Below are 15,395 nucleotides of genomic sequence, written 5' to 3' on the forward strand. Positions count from 1 at the left end.
ACGCTAGTTCTACCACTAAGAGCCTATATATGTGGATTTTGATTGATTTGCCGTTGTTAGATTTGATTGGGGAGGCTCGGGTTGAGGGAGTCGATAAGGATAATTGGAAATAGGAGAGACTCACGGGTGAGATTGACAGGTTTGTTACTAACAGTCGGGGATTATTGACCTAATATGGTCGGGGTTGGGTGCCAGACTTTGGTGGGATCAGGCAGATTGTGTCGGAGGAGGCACACAAGTCCAGTTTTTCGATACACCAAGATGTATCGGGATTTGAGACTTATTTATTGGTGGTCATACATGAAGAGAGAGATAGTCTTGTATGTCGAGAGGTGCTTGACCTGTCGGATGATCAAGGTCGAGCACCAGAGGCCGCACGGCAAGTGTAACACCCATAAAAATCAAGCCAATTTAAAACTTTTCAACAAATTAAAAGCATTAATTTTTACAAAGTGTTTTCTAAATAGTTTCATGTCAGAGTATCACATAAATCAAAATCATAAAATGTGAGGAGCTGTACGATCATGCATTTGCCTTCCCGCGATCATCTGAAGTACCTGAAACCAAAACTGAAACTGTAAGCCCAAAGTTTAGTAAGTTCCCCCAAAATACCCATACACATAACAGTGCACAGATAATCACAAACAACATACTATAGGTCCAGTCAACCATCGGGTTGGAATACCTCATGCACTCAACCATCGGGTTGGAATGCCAACATACTATGGGTCCAATCATCATCGGGATGGAATACCCCAGATCCACTACCACCGGGTTGGAATGCCTACATACTACAAGTCCAATCATCATCGGGATGGAATATTCACGACCCACAACCATCGGGTTGGAATGCCTAGGTCTGTTGGCTCTCGCACAAAGCAAATAAACCTTCCATGAGACCAAAAAAATTTAAGGACTGATCTTGATATTCCTAAAAACCATAAACACCATTTTTGAAGATTTATCAATTTTTCTATGACTCAAATATTCCTAAATGCTACTAAAGATGATTGTGTACTCATCTCTTGTGTTTTGCTTAACAATGCCAGTTTGGATGTTTTGAGAGTTGTCTTCAATGTAATTTGATGGTATGATATGTAATCTGAAATTTGATGTAATTTGAAGTTGTTATATGATATGTAATCTGAAATTTGATGTAATTTGAAGTTGTTATACTATGTAGTTTATAATTATATATATAATTAAAAGGGAATCAACTTATGAACAGACTTATGAACAGTAACGTCATAAGTCGAGTGGGTTCTTCGGCTTCGGCTAAACTCCATCGGCGGCTCAAGCTTTATCGATCCTTCCACTTCATTGTTTATCCTATTGATACGTGTTCTTCCCCTATGTGTTTTTTGATGTTGGGAATTGTGTGTTTTTGGATGTTGGGAATTGCATCGGCTCTTCTCCCTTATCTTTTGCTCCAATTTCTTTGTTTTATTTGGAAACTTTGTCGTCGCTGTTCATTGAAACTTTCTCATCGCTGTTCACCGAAACTTTGTTATCAATTCGGACTAAAACTCAATCAACCGAACTGTAATTCAGTTTGGGTATTTGCTATTTTTTTATGGAAAAATCTAATTAAACTTACTTGAACCATCCAAAACATGATAAAATCCGAACAACACCCCAAATAAGATCGTCATTTTATTTTATTTTATTTTCTAAACTCTTGTTAGATTCAATAAAATTAAGCCGTAGAAAAACACATTTGAATTATCTATAGAATTAATAAAATTATAAAAATAAATTTTATATAATTGTAAAACTTAAATTTAGATGAGCATAATTTATTTTCTCTATTAAGTATAATTCCATCTATTTATAAGCATCCGATAATTATTTACAATTTCAATAGTTTATTTCTTCCAAATAGGATTAATGACAAAGTTGAAACAATATAGCCAAAAAATAGGGAAAGTAATAAATTTTAGGGTATGCTGGACAACAAGTCAACAACAGCATTTTATATAGGTAACAGTGTTTAATAAAAATAGTTATGAATTTTTAGAAATTATAAAACCACATAAAAAAAACATAAAAGTTGTAATCTAAAACACCCTAAAGCTAGTTGCTAAATACGACTTTTAGTTTTCTCTTTATTAAATAAATTTATTATGATATTTAAAGATTAAAAAATAAAATCAAAATCAGATTACCAATCTCATAATTTTAGTAATTTACATCCAATTGCCTTCTTCTAAAGTATTTATAAGTAGATGAGCTATAAGCCTACAACTCTTTGGGGTTAAAGGCAGGGTGCGGAGCATTATAAGTTACAGCCAAAGCTTGACAAAGAATTGCTTTTGCGGACAAAACCCCTGATAGAAATAACAGAGAGGACATTAGAGAGAGAGAGAGAGAGAGAGAGAGAGAGAGAGAGGAAGGGAGAGAGAACGAGAGATTTTGCCAATACACTCTTCTCTCTCGCCATGATGTCCTTGAATGGTTCCTCTTTTCTGGTAATTCTTCAATCCCTTTTCAATTTATTCGATTTTTGTTTTCGATTTTCACATATCTACATGCAAATATCTTGACCGGGATCGGTTAATCTGAACATAGTGCGTTTGGAAGTTTAGATCAACGTTTTTGTTGAATCGGTCTTGTTTGTAATGTGGTTATCGATTTGATTTTGTAGAAGAACTCCATTTCTGGGGTTTCGAGGACGCAATCGCAGTCCTTGATATTGCCGGCGAGGCGTCCTATGGTGGTCGCTGTGGTGAACGCTAATGGTCGACCGGAGGGAAACGTCGGCGTTTCACTGGATAACGCTGCTAAGGAGATAAATGCTCCGGTGGCAGTTGAAGTCGCCGAGTCTGACTCGAAACAACAGACTGCGATCGTCGGTGGTGGTGTTGAAGACGTGTACGGTGAAGATAGCGCCACCGAGGATCATTTCATCACTCCTTGGTCTGTTTCTGTTGCAAGGTAACCACCGATCCTGATCCTGATTCCGATCTTCACCCACCGGTTTATATTCACATCTAATCAAATATTTTAAAAAAAATCGATGATTCCTATGCTGTTCTTATTTTTTCTATTTCATGCCCTTCAAATACTTTATTGTACTTTCTTTACACACACGCACACATAATTGTGTGCTAGTGTAATGCATCGTCATCTAGATACGAATACAAAATCACACCCTGGTTCTAAAAAAAATAGCACTTTAATTTTAGCAAGTTCCCTACTTTCTTTACGCACACGAACACATGTTTCTATATCTGTTTTTTATTCGATTGTATCGTCCACCAACACTTTTGAAATATATTTTTTTTTTGAGAAATAGCGAGATGTCTTATAGTCAACTTATAAATTGTGAGTAATTTTTTTTTTGTTTTTTTGTAGTGGGTATTCATTGTTGCGAGACCCACACCATAACAAAGGTCTGGCCTTTACTGAGAAAGAGCGAGATGCCCATTACCTACGTGGTCTTCTTCCCCCGGTTGTTGTCAATCATGATCTTCAGGTATATTTTTATATGTTTTGATTGTATTTTTTATAATTTATAATTTGCTGATGCCTGAAAAAGATTCAGATTCAAATCGATAATGATGTGAATATACATATACATACAGGTAAAAAAGATGATGCATAACATGCGCCAATATCAAGTCCCTCTGCAACGTTACCAGGCCATGATGGATCTTCAGGTAAACCATGTGGAAATTGATTGCCAATATCAAGTCCCTCTGTAACAAATGCTTGTTTTGCAGGAGAGAAATGAGAGGCTGTTTTACAAGTTATTAATTGAAAATGTTGAGGAGCTTCTCCCAATTGTATACACTCCAACTGTTGGTGAAGCTTGCCAAAAATATGGGAGCATATTCAAGAACCCGCAGGGTCTTTTTATTAGTTTGAAGGACAAGTGGGTGTTCATTGAAACTATTTTATGTTTCATTGATCCAAAATAGCTAATAATTATTTTCATAGGGGGAAGATTCTTGAGATATTGAAGAATTGGCCTCAGAAAAAAATTCAAGTTATAGTTGTCACAGATGGTGAGAGAATCTTAGGCCTAGGAGACCTCGGTTGCCAGGTAAGCGATAAGTTAGTGATTTTTCTTTTTCTTCAACTTAATCACTGACTTGTTATTATTATTATTATAATTTTATGTAAATGGTTAATAGGGAATGGGGATACCTGTAGGAAAGCTCTCACTTTATACAGCTCTAGGAGGAATTCGTCCTTCAGCTGTAAGTATATTCCAGAATAATAATAATATTTAAAATAATATCATAAATAATAATATTAAAAAATCTTAATTATATGCAGTGTTTGCCTGTAACCATTGATGTTGGCACAAACAATGAAAAGATGTTGAATGATGAATTCTACATTGGTTTAAGGCAAAGAAGAGCAAGTGGGAAGGTTAGCTAATTTTTTCATATCTTATAATTATGCTTATTTTGTTGGTTCGACTACATTAGTTTAAATTCAATTTTTATTTATTAACAGGAGTATAGCGAACTTATGAATGAGTTCATGACAGCTGTTAAGCAAAATTATGGGGAAAAAGTTCTCATTCAGTTTGAAGATTTTGCTAACCACAACGCGTTTGATCTTCTTGCAAAGTATAGCACCACCCATCTTGTTTTTAACGACGATATACAGGTACAGAAAATAGAGTTTAAATATTTGAACCTTTTTTTTTAATGCTTTTTATTTTAAATATATATTTTTTTATTTGTTTTTCAGGGGACAGCATCAGTGGTACTTGCAGGGCTTATTTCTGCTCTAAAATTAGTTGGTGGAACATTGGCAGACCATAGATTTCTATTCCTTGGAGCTGGAGAGGTTCACAATTTATCTTCCACCTACTTAATTTGTATCCTTTTATTATTATTATTATTATTATTATTTTTTTTTTTTTCTGAATTATAAGCTTTTGTTTATGTTAAATGCAGGCTGGCACAGGAATTGCTGAACTTATAGCTCTTGAGATATCAAAGCAGGTTAGAATGAATATATCTACACATTTTAATAAAAAACGAAAGAAAAATTGAGAATTATGATGGATGTTTCATATAATTATGCAGACAAATGCTCCATTAGAAGAGACACGTAAGAAGGTTTTCCTTGTGGACTCTAAGGTAATAAATCTGAAAAGAATACATCATTCTCTTTTTACTTGCATAAACATGAACATAAATATAATTGTTTGTATGATTTTGGTTTTGTAGGGTTTAATTGTTAAATCACGTTTGGATTCACTTCAACATTTCAAGAAACCCTGGGCCCATGATCATGAACCTGTTAATGACTTCTTGGATGTAGTCAAGGTCTGAATTTTCTCTTTGGTAATAATTACATATTATAAATAAATAGTATAAACATGAATACAAAACATTACTAAAGTAGCTATTTAACATTCGAGTATGTTTGAGCTATTTGAAAGTACATTGCTATTTTTCTGTATTATAATATAACACCTTATTTCCATTTCTTTCCATCACAACACTGTACTTCAAAAAATCTACCAAATTATAGCATTGGTACTTTCAGTCTTATTTTTCTTATTATAGCAGAGTGACAGTTGATTTTGTACTTGGAAGACATTGCTTGCTATATAGTTAGGTAGAATTGAAAGTAGGATGCTACAATACAATAAGTCAATAAACAAATCATAGAAAAGTAAATTGTTATTTCTTGCATTTAAACATTTGAGCCATTATTATGAATAATCCAAAATGATGGTGGTTTCACTTGTTGTGATATCAGTCAATTAGGCCAACGGTATTGATTGGATCATCAGGGGCAGGACAGACATTTACCAAAGAAATTATCGAAGCAATGTCCTCATTCAACAAGGTATTTTTTGTTCTACTCCTATAAATAAAAAAAAATAATAATAAATGAAAGTGAAAACTTGAGAAAACGAATTTCGTTTTGCAGAAACCTATTATTCTTGCTCTTTCCAACCCAACTTCACAATCTGAATGTACTGCTGAACAAGCTTACACCTGGAGTGAGGTTCGTATGAATCACCTCTATAATCCTTAGTTCTACCTGCATACCAACAATATAATAATCAATATTATTCTTACTTCCATATATTTGTACCTTATTTATTTATTTATTAAAGGGTCGGGCTATTTTTGCAAGTGGGAGTCCATTTGGTCCTGTTGAATATAACGGAAAGGTGTACGTATCTGGGCAGGTATCTTCTACAACCTTCAAATTAATATCTGTTAATAATTTTCAAAAAATAAGAAAGAAATTGATTAATATCTGTTCCAGTCCAACAACGCCTACATTTTCCCTGGATTTGGTCTGGGGTTGATAATTTCCGGTGCAATCCGTGTTCACGACGACATGCTTTTAGCCGCCTGTAAGTTCAGTTCAACACTACAGTTGTGTGTGTGTGTGTGTAATTCATGTTTGTCTGTCTATGAAAGGGTATTTGAGTCATTTACTAAAAAAAAAGGTATGTTATGTTTTTGTTGTCAAACAAACAGCTGAGGCGCTGGCGGAACAGGTTACACAGGAGCATTTTGACAATGGACTGATATACCCTCCGTTCACCAACATCCGCAAGATTTCCGCTCATATTGCGGCCAGGGTGGCAGCCAAAGCATATGAACTTGGTGAGAGACCTTTTCTTGTTTGTGATATATAGTATATATTTTGTTAAAGTTAAACAAAGCACATATCACTAATAAGTAAAAATTAACTGGAAATGATGGTTTGCTTTGTTTTGAACATTGTAGGTCTGGCGAGTCGTCTTCCTCAACCAGAAGATCTTGTGGCATATGCAGAGAGTTGCATGTATAGCCCCAAGTATCGCAGCTATCGTTAGATATACATTACATTACATACGTACTCAATGTGAGTGGTGAAACTAAAGTTGGACACTGGTAGTCGCTGTTTTGCTTTTAGAGGTTATTTTGTTTTCGTTTTGTTATGGTATGTTAGGTTTGTTATGTTGTAATATTAGGGGTATACCAGTATGTGTCTCAGTGTCTGTGTTTGTTGTTTTTGTTCTCCATTAACACAAGATATATAAGTGAGATCTGAATTGGTGTTGTTAATTACTGCCTCACAGTCATATTATCTTGTCTTACTTTGTATAATCCATTAAGAACTAGTTATTTGTCTACAATGGTTTTTTCATGCCTACTTATTTTTCATATAACCAACCAAGATCCACCGTTGGGTCTAAAACCCGACCCCAAGTTGGGTAGCATTCAAGAAATACAAAGGATTCTTGTTTCAAAAGCTCAAGGTGATCAAATTAATCATCATTTTCATTTTTATTCCGTTTGTGGAACAAAACTGCTCTTCGAGAAATGAAGACTTTATACTCCAAAAGGTTTGCAAAACAAATACCTAAAAGATCTAGCAGGATATCTAGGGTTGTTAATCTAGCAGGATATTGGTTTATTTTAACAAATAAATTAGAAGTATTTGGACCTACAGTGAAAAAGTTCGCTCTTTTGTGTAGCTTGTACATGATTGAAAACAGTGGGTTCATAGCAGTTGAAATTGACAAATTATGGAATTTTGGTATGCTCACTAGACTTTGACAAATATATCTATCTTTTTTGCGTTATAATTTGTAATTACTTAGTTTATAAATTGACATGGCAAAACCTTAAATATGCAATACTCGTTGAAACACCCAAATAATAAAAGTCGTGTTACGAGCAAAAGTTTAACATTGTAGCGTGTATGTCAAATTGAGAAGGATATCATTCATCATTTAGCTCAACAACTTGTACAATACAAACATGAATAACTTATTTAGTATAAACTTAAATGGGTTAATCGGGTTACCCGTACCCAATAAAATAGAATTTTATCTACCCGAAACAAAACCTTTTATATATATATATATATATATATATATATATATATATATATATATATATATATATATATATATATATATTTCGGGTTATTCGGGTCGACCAGACCAACCTGATTTCAATTTTTGACCCGATTAAACCCGATCATATTTGTCTTATACGGGAGCGGGTTAGTCGGGTTCAGATATTTTTGTCACCCCTAAGGATATCAAACCAGGTAACATCTCTTTTATTTGGGTTCTAACTTATCGAAAGTTTCACAATAAACATAAGCCTCACAACCCCATATTTAGAATATGCAAGTGACGGAATGTCCTCACTTCATATTTTAGAGTATGTTTCTCAAACCCTTTGACCTTTGTGTGGATACAAGGTCAAGGTCTCTTATAACATTCTTGATGGTATAATTCCAGAAACTGTTTTGAAGCATAGTACAACTCATAATGAACAAGATCAAACAATGATTGGTTTCTTCTTCCAACTACATCTTTTTATGGTGGTGTCCATGGTGGAGGTAGATGTGAAACGAATTCCTTAGATAATCGTTAGACTTTTGACCAAGACGCTCACTATCTCTATTGAATTTGAGAATCTTATCATTTTGCTCAGTTGACTTTTGACTTCGTTTTAGAAACCTTTGAACACCTTTTAGATTTATGCTTAATCAAATAAATATATATCCATGTGACCAAAAAATCACACATAAGTATATAACAAAAGTTTGAGCACCAACGATCAATTAAGAATGATTGATTTTGAACCGAAAATCATTTTTATGGTTTTGAATGTTGGACTCCCGTTATTACCACTTGCCACTAAAACTTTGATATGTATTATATCATTATGGACTAATGGTTATCATACACAACATTTTTAACATTATTTTCTTCTAATACCATATATGAAAAAAGTCTTTAAATGTCTTATATTCAAAGTCTAGACATTGGTCGTTGATGAGAGAATAATTTTCTTTTTTTTTTTTAATATATTTTTATAACCCAATAAAAAACAAGAGTAGTTTTTTAAGAACATCATGTCACTCCAAAGGTAAACATTCTAGGAAAAGAACATTTGGAAACATATTTTGAAATACTTAATTCTGGAATGACTAACATTCACCGTTAAGTCACTTTGGTGATGATTAGAAATAAAATAAAAATAAAGAGTTTTCATACAAAAATTCTTTTGATGTATTTACAAAATGTGGTCTTTTATGAAAACTAAAAGGATAGACATTCTTTGATATTTATCAAATAATATTTTTTTTACAAAATTTGAGTTCCTTCCTTATTTTAATAAACCTTTAGAAGTAAGGGTTTGTATAAAATGCTCTTTTAATCATCATCTTTTGTGTTTTACAACAAAAAAACCTTTTATTAAACAAAGTTGAGGCTTTATTTTGGTCATCGAAGTCAAATTTAGTCTGGAGATAGATCCAAACGAATTTAGTCCATTAAACTGTATAATGGGCCAAGTGATTAGCAATTTTATCAAAGGGCCGAAGGATACGAGCAAATAAAACCTACTTCCCACTTCTATATATTCATTCACCGCCGTTACTCCTCCACCAACGCATTTCTCAGGTATTGACACAGTCGATCGATCTGTAAATTTCTCAGTTTCTATTTAGGGTTTTCAGTCTTCTGTTGTATGTATATGAATCATCCCTATTGTTTTTGCGTGAAATTTGTTTGTTGAAGTTTGTAATTTGTTATCGATGTAATTGAAAATCAAGCAGGGATAGTGTGTATCGGCGTTGTGCTTAATCAGTGCACTTTGCTCGAAAGAGTTCCCATGCGATACTAATTTGACAAGGAGAAGGTGGGCAGTTGTGTTCCAATTATCTCCATTGGAATCTTCAACAATCATTTTCTCCACATTTTATCTACTTTTTTCTAGTTTTCTTTCAAGATTATTAACATTTACATCGGAAAATCATGTAATGATTTTATTGTTTTTAACTAGTTGCTTAGTTTTTCAAATATTTTTATGGCAATATCATGTTTCCTTATCCCAAAACACTTAAACTTTTTTATTAGAGTTTTGATTTAAACTTTGAATCATTCACGGTCTCTGAAATCAATATTTTGTTAGATTTTTTTAGAGTGACTTTAATGCAACATGGATGCTATCTTTTTTTTTATATATATAGAAAATGTTTTATGTTTTTCTTTAAAAAGTTGAAAATTATCGAAATAGCCATAAATTTCAAATGCTTTATCGAAAATTTTCAAACTTTTACAAAAATCTATGTGGCCATCAAAAAACAAGTATTTTCGAACTTTAGATTTTTATAACTTTTTCATACAAAGGACTGAGTTTTATTTTTCCTTGTATTTTTTATAACAAAGTTTATCAATTGATATAACATACTTCTAATTTGGAGTTTGGAAAATTATAATCTTTAGGTCCAAAGTAGGATTGCTGGTGAAAATATGAGAAAAAAAACTCAACTTTCAACATTTTTATGAAGAAAAAGACTCGACTTTTGTAATTCTTTATAACAATATTTATCCATGAACATTTCGGGGGTGTTTCGTAATGTCTACATTAGCACGCCTTGACTTATTAACTCAAAATAAGTATCATTGCCAATTTCGAAAATAAAGAAAATTAAAATGAAATCATAGAACCGGTAACCAGGTTTTGAATGTGAAAACTATTGGAGATGAAATTTTAAGTGACAATAGGGGTGATAACTTCGTGGGAGTGCTGGTTCGGTAATGACGGTAAAGAGAAGTAAGACATAAGTATACTTATGCTTGTGGCATGTTTGACCTAATAAATGCTTTTTAAGGAGATTTTATGTAGAAACAAAACACACAACGAAACATATTTAATGTGTTAAAAGGCAGAAATCAAAGTCGCATAGAAGCATGTTTTTTAGGACTTAAACGTAGGGGTGCGTCTCCTTGTTCAATGTGTTAGGACTTAAACGTTGGGGTGCGGCTCTTTGTTCAATTCTTAGACCAACCGGTGTACTTAGCACGAAGACGTCCGTGGTCTAGTTGGCCACGAACCACGGACGTGCACACCGTCCCGGTGATTCATGGTCGACCGTGGTCGTTGCAAGTTGTGGTCGGGACAACGAATTGAAACGAGGATTGCTATTGGTTGTTTCTTTTTGAGCCGTTGAACGGCTATTTTGGCCGTTTTTTTTTTTTTTTCAAACTCAATTATAAAAACTCAATACCAAAACACATACACATACATACACATTCTACACTCAATTACACCTATGGATCCCTCGATAAATATGGAATTTTTAAAAAGTTTTGATTCAGATGACTACGTAGAATTCGTCGAGACATTCTTCAATGTTGTGCAACACGTTTACGCCGAAGAAAGTTCGAATGCAGCGCGTACAAGGGCGGTCGTCAATCGTGATCGCCAAGCCGCACACGACTTATTGGTACGTGATTACTTTGCCGATAATTATCTTTATAATGACGACTCATTCGAACGTCGTTTTCGTCTGAATAAGGCTATATTTTTACGTATTAGTAATGCTTTAGAATCTCGTTATGATTTTTTCAAACAAAAACCCGACGCTAGAGGAAGAATGGGTTTTAGTAGTATACAAAAATGTGCGGCTGCTCTTAGGTATTTGGGATACGGTATAACATTTGATGTATCTGACGAATACTTGAAAATATCCGAGAGGACCGCGGTTGAATGTGTAGATTGGTTTTCTGCATGTGTTTATGAGGTTTTTCACGAAGAATATTTGCGTAAACCTACTCAACGTGATATTGAGAGATTATATTCGGCTCATGAAGAGAGGCATGGATTTCCCGGTATGCTTGCCAGTCTAGATTGTACGCATGTGGCTTGGGAAAAATGTCCAACTGCATGGCGTGGTCAGTTCACTCGAGGAGATATAAGTGAACCAACTATCATCCTAGAAGCTGTTGCATCTCAAGATTTGTGGATATGGCATGCCTTTTTTGGAGTAGCGGGGTCTAACAACGACCTTAATGTTCTTGGTCAGTCTCCACTTTTCAACGATATTTGGACCGGCAAAGCACCTGATATGACGTTCACGGTAAACGTGCACGCGTACAAATATGGTTACTACCTTGGTGATGGGATATACCCGGATTATTCTACATTGATGAAGGCATACTCAGTTCCTCGAAGTGAAAAAGCAAAATTGTTTACAAAAAAACAGGAATCAGCGAGAAAGGATATCGAGAGGGCATTTGGAGTCCTTAAGCAAACATGGCATGTAGTGAAATATGCTACACGACTTTGGGATAAAGAAAGAATTAAGCGAATGGCCCTGGCATGTATTATAATGCATAATATGATTATTGAAGATGAAGGTCGAGCGATTTGCACGTATGATCCGAACGACGTTGTCGTTCCAATTGAGGAGTTCGTACCCGGAACGAATGCTTTTTTGGAGCGAGTTGTCGAAATTCATAACAGTGAAACGTGTTTCAATCTTCAAGAAGATGTCGCGGAACATTTGTACCAACATAGCATGAACGACGATTAAGATTTTTATATGTATGTTTGTTCGTTTTCTTATTAATGTAATGTTTGTTTTCTAGATTAACTAAGTAATGTAGTTTAAAATTGTTATTTTATTTTTATAATTAATGAAAAAATAGTTTTAAAAAAATAAATGCTTTTTACTTTTAAAAATTGTAATTTTATTTTAATTTTTGGATTAAAAAAAAGTAATGTTATTGTATTTTTGAATTAAAAAAAAAAGTTATTTTATTGTATTTTTGAATTAAAAAAAAAATAAAATTAATGATGTGGAGTGGTGTGTTAGTGGTAAGTATCCCATGTTAGTGGTAATGGAATGTGGTGCTGATGTGGCACCCACCACATATGTGGTATGTGGTGGGTATAACGGATGACCTTATGTAGAAACAAAACCCACAACGAAACATATTTAATGTGTTAAAAGGCAGAAATCTAAGTCGCATAGAAGCATGTTTTTTAGGACTTAAACGTAGGGGTGCGTCTCCTTGTTCAATTCTTTCGAAGTTATTGGATCCTTTTCCGCGTTCAAGAATCTTCTCCCTTCTTCCACTCCGTCCCGAAGAGTAACTAGGACCAATTTAGTCACGTTTTCATGTTCCAATTGAACAGGTAATTTTTTTGGGTTTCGGGTAATTTGGGTTTTTCATGTTAGAAAAATTACCCGTTATCCTATCCAAACTAAATTCGGGTATCGGGTCGTGTTTGGGTAATTCGGGTGTTACCCGAAATCTATAATTTTTTTTTTGAATTTCAGCTGACAATAAACTTAATGAAATAAATATGTCGTGTTTTATTACTCTTGTTTATATAAACAAACGAGACATAAACGAAGTTAATCAAGCTTTGAACATTGAGAATTTTTAGTCAATAATAAATGAGATATCAAGTAATTTTTTAACAACTTAATCTAATCTAATAAGATGTTAAAAAAACAAATACCTAAAGATCTTAATTTAAAAGTTTAAAATGTTTAAGATAAATGTAGCTATAATTTTTGTCATGTTCTGAAGTTTCGTCAGGATATTGAGTTTGTTAGTTGCAATAAAAACTATAATCTAGAAAACAGCTAAGTTTTAAAGAACGTGATGATATATAAAAATTACTTTTAATATTGTTAGTGTCGTATTGTCATAATAAATATATTTATGTTTTACAATAATGATAGTTAGTTTAAGTGTGATCAAATACTTGCTATATAGTACAAGCTCTAAAAAAAAGTTTTTAAAATAATTTGGGTAATTCGGGTATACCCAAAACCCAAAAAATGTACCTTTACCCGACCCGAAAAAAATCGGGTAACCCGATTACCCGGAAAAATTTACCTGATGCCCGATTTACCCGATACCCGAAAAAATCGGGCGGATAATTCGGGTATCGGGTATTTTCGACAGGGGTACTTAAAGATTTAATTTTTTTTTTTGACAAACATAGACTAAATTTGAACTTTACTATTTACTTGTAATTATTTGTATCTAAAATGCAATTTATTTGTTTATATAAAATGAGGTTGTATAATAATTTTTATTTTGCTTTAATTAATAATTCTGCGTACACGTGCAAAAATGGATAGATAAACTAGCAAAGTGGTTTTCATATCTTATGTTTAACTTGGAATGAATACCCCGGTTGAAAATTATCTGAAAGCTTATGGGAAAAAGATGCCAACATTGAATATCTTCACTATCATTCCAGTAGTCCCAGTGATAGCTTCTGGCATCCTTAAAGATGTCACTAAGGCTTGAAGGAGTGGACTGCGGTTTCAAGCCGCACCCTTGCCACTTGGACCGCAAACACCGCCCCCTCGGTGCGGTTTTGGCCGCAGTGCGGCTAGAAATGGCTGCACCCTCTTTCTTCTCTTTCTTTATTTATATGTCTTTCTCTCTCTTCTCCTTTGTCTCACCTCTTTTTTTCTTTACCATGGTTTCCACTTCCTCAGTGTGGTAAAGAACCACACTTTGTGTGGTAAAAATGATGTGGCTCCTATGTGTCAAAGGAGGGAGTGCGGTTCCTGTGGCACCACTCCCTCCAGCCTAAAGTTGTCGCTCGCAAAGATCGTTAGCAAGTCTCATTATTACTTACTAAGTTTTCTAATCAATCGTGTACTTATTACTCTCCTAAAATACTGTAAGTAGTTGTTTTGCTCCACCCTTATTTGTTTCATGCGGTTCTTTTATTTTAAACGGGCAACTTGCTAGATTTTCTTTCTTTTCTTTTAGCCTTTTAGGTTTTCTAAATATTGGATTGTTGCTACCTATTTGTAAGATGTTTTCATTCTAACCCACTAATCCTTGTTATGGAATATAAACAACTCTTTAAATATTGAGTAACAAAGTTAAACTTGATTGCAAGTGCTATAAAAACTAATGTTAAATTATAATGATTTGATGCAAAAAAACATCTTCATTTGACATTTTTTGTCTAACAGTTGGTTATCTAATTATCATTATTTAACTTTCGCAAGAAACAAAACTGCAAATACAATGTTTTGACAAGTTAATCACTCATGTAATCTGTGTAAAATTTGGGCAGTATGTTGTGATTTTTTGAACGGTGATGTGCCGATAGCTTCTGGTGGTACAAAAGAGTCAACTACCTATGGTGAAGTGATTTCAATTGGGGGGGCTTCATCAACTGTCAGTGGAAAGTTGAGTTCAACTATTTTAAACAAAGGAGCACATTTGTGTCTTTTGTAGAGTCAAGAGAACGACTCTACTCTATCCTACTTTTATGGGGTGAACATTGATCCTGAATGACAAATACAGTATAACATTGTCATGTTATATTGTATCATGTTAAGATATCGTGTTTCTACATTGGATTATGTGTCTAAGCCAATAGCTAAACTGATATATACATGAATTATTAACAAAGTTTTTTGGGTTGCCTTAAACCTAGTAATTAAATATGATGACTTTTAGAGAGAAAAAGAGAGAGAGAGAGAGAGAGAGAGAGAGAGAGACTGATTTATTATATGATTAATAAATAACAATAAATGATTTATTAATATATTATGAGAATAATATATTAATTAGAAATAATATTATTTAATTAATAATTAGTTAGAAATTAATTTGAATTAATTTT

The 15,395-nt window shown here is 33.6% G+C and overlaps 2 protein-coding genes and 1 non-coding gene across 3 annotated transcripts; all 3 read left to right on the top strand.

Annotated features, from left to right (window-relative positions):
• Positions 1-2,255: 2,255 nt before the first annotated feature.
• LOC111900083 (NADP-dependent malic enzyme, chloroplastic) lies at positions 2,256-7,037 on the top strand. The gene is made up of 19 exons (XM_023895969.2): positions 2,256-2,468; positions 2,645-2,934; positions 3,355-3,475; positions 3,585-3,659; positions 3,723-3,874; positions 3,940-4,045; positions 4,137-4,202; positions 4,282-4,377; positions 4,465-4,620; positions 4,705-4,803; positions 4,914-4,961; positions 5,046-5,099; positions 5,190-5,288; positions 5,728-5,817; positions 5,902-5,979; positions 6,092-6,166; positions 6,247-6,337; positions 6,465-6,593; positions 6,717-7,037. The coding sequence occupies exons 1-19, from the start codon at positions 2,439-2,441 to the stop codon at positions 6,803-6,805; spliced, it is 1,944 nt and encodes a 647-aa protein (XP_023751737.1). The 5' UTR covers positions 2,256-2,438; the 3' UTR covers positions 6,806-7,037.
• Positions 7,038-9,291: 2,254 nt separating this feature from the next.
• On the top strand, positions 9,292-12,369 carry LOC111900082 (uncharacterized). The gene is made up of 2 exons (XM_023895968.3): positions 9,292-9,397; positions 9,553-12,369. The coding sequence occupies exon 2, from the start codon at positions 11,053-11,055 to the stop codon at positions 12,313-12,315; it is 1,263 nt and encodes a 420-aa protein (XP_023751736.2). The 5' UTR covers positions 9,292-9,397; positions 9,553-11,052; the 3' UTR covers positions 12,316-12,369.
• LOC111900106 (small nucleolar RNA snoR135) lies at positions 9,546-9,696 on the top strand. Its single transcript, XR_002853123.1, has one exon. It is a non-coding gene; the product is annotated as a small nucleolar RNA snoR135 (small nucleolar RNA).
• Positions 12,370-15,395: the final 3,026 nt, after the last annotated feature.

The sequence above is a fragment of the Lactuca sativa genome, chromosome 1, assembly GCF_002870075.4.
Source record: "Lactuca sativa cultivar Salinas chromosome 1, Lsat_Salinas_v11, whole genome shotgun sequence".
Taxonomy (NCBI): domain Eukaryota; kingdom Viridiplantae; phylum Streptophyta; class Magnoliopsida; order Asterales; family Asteraceae; genus Lactuca; species Lactuca sativa.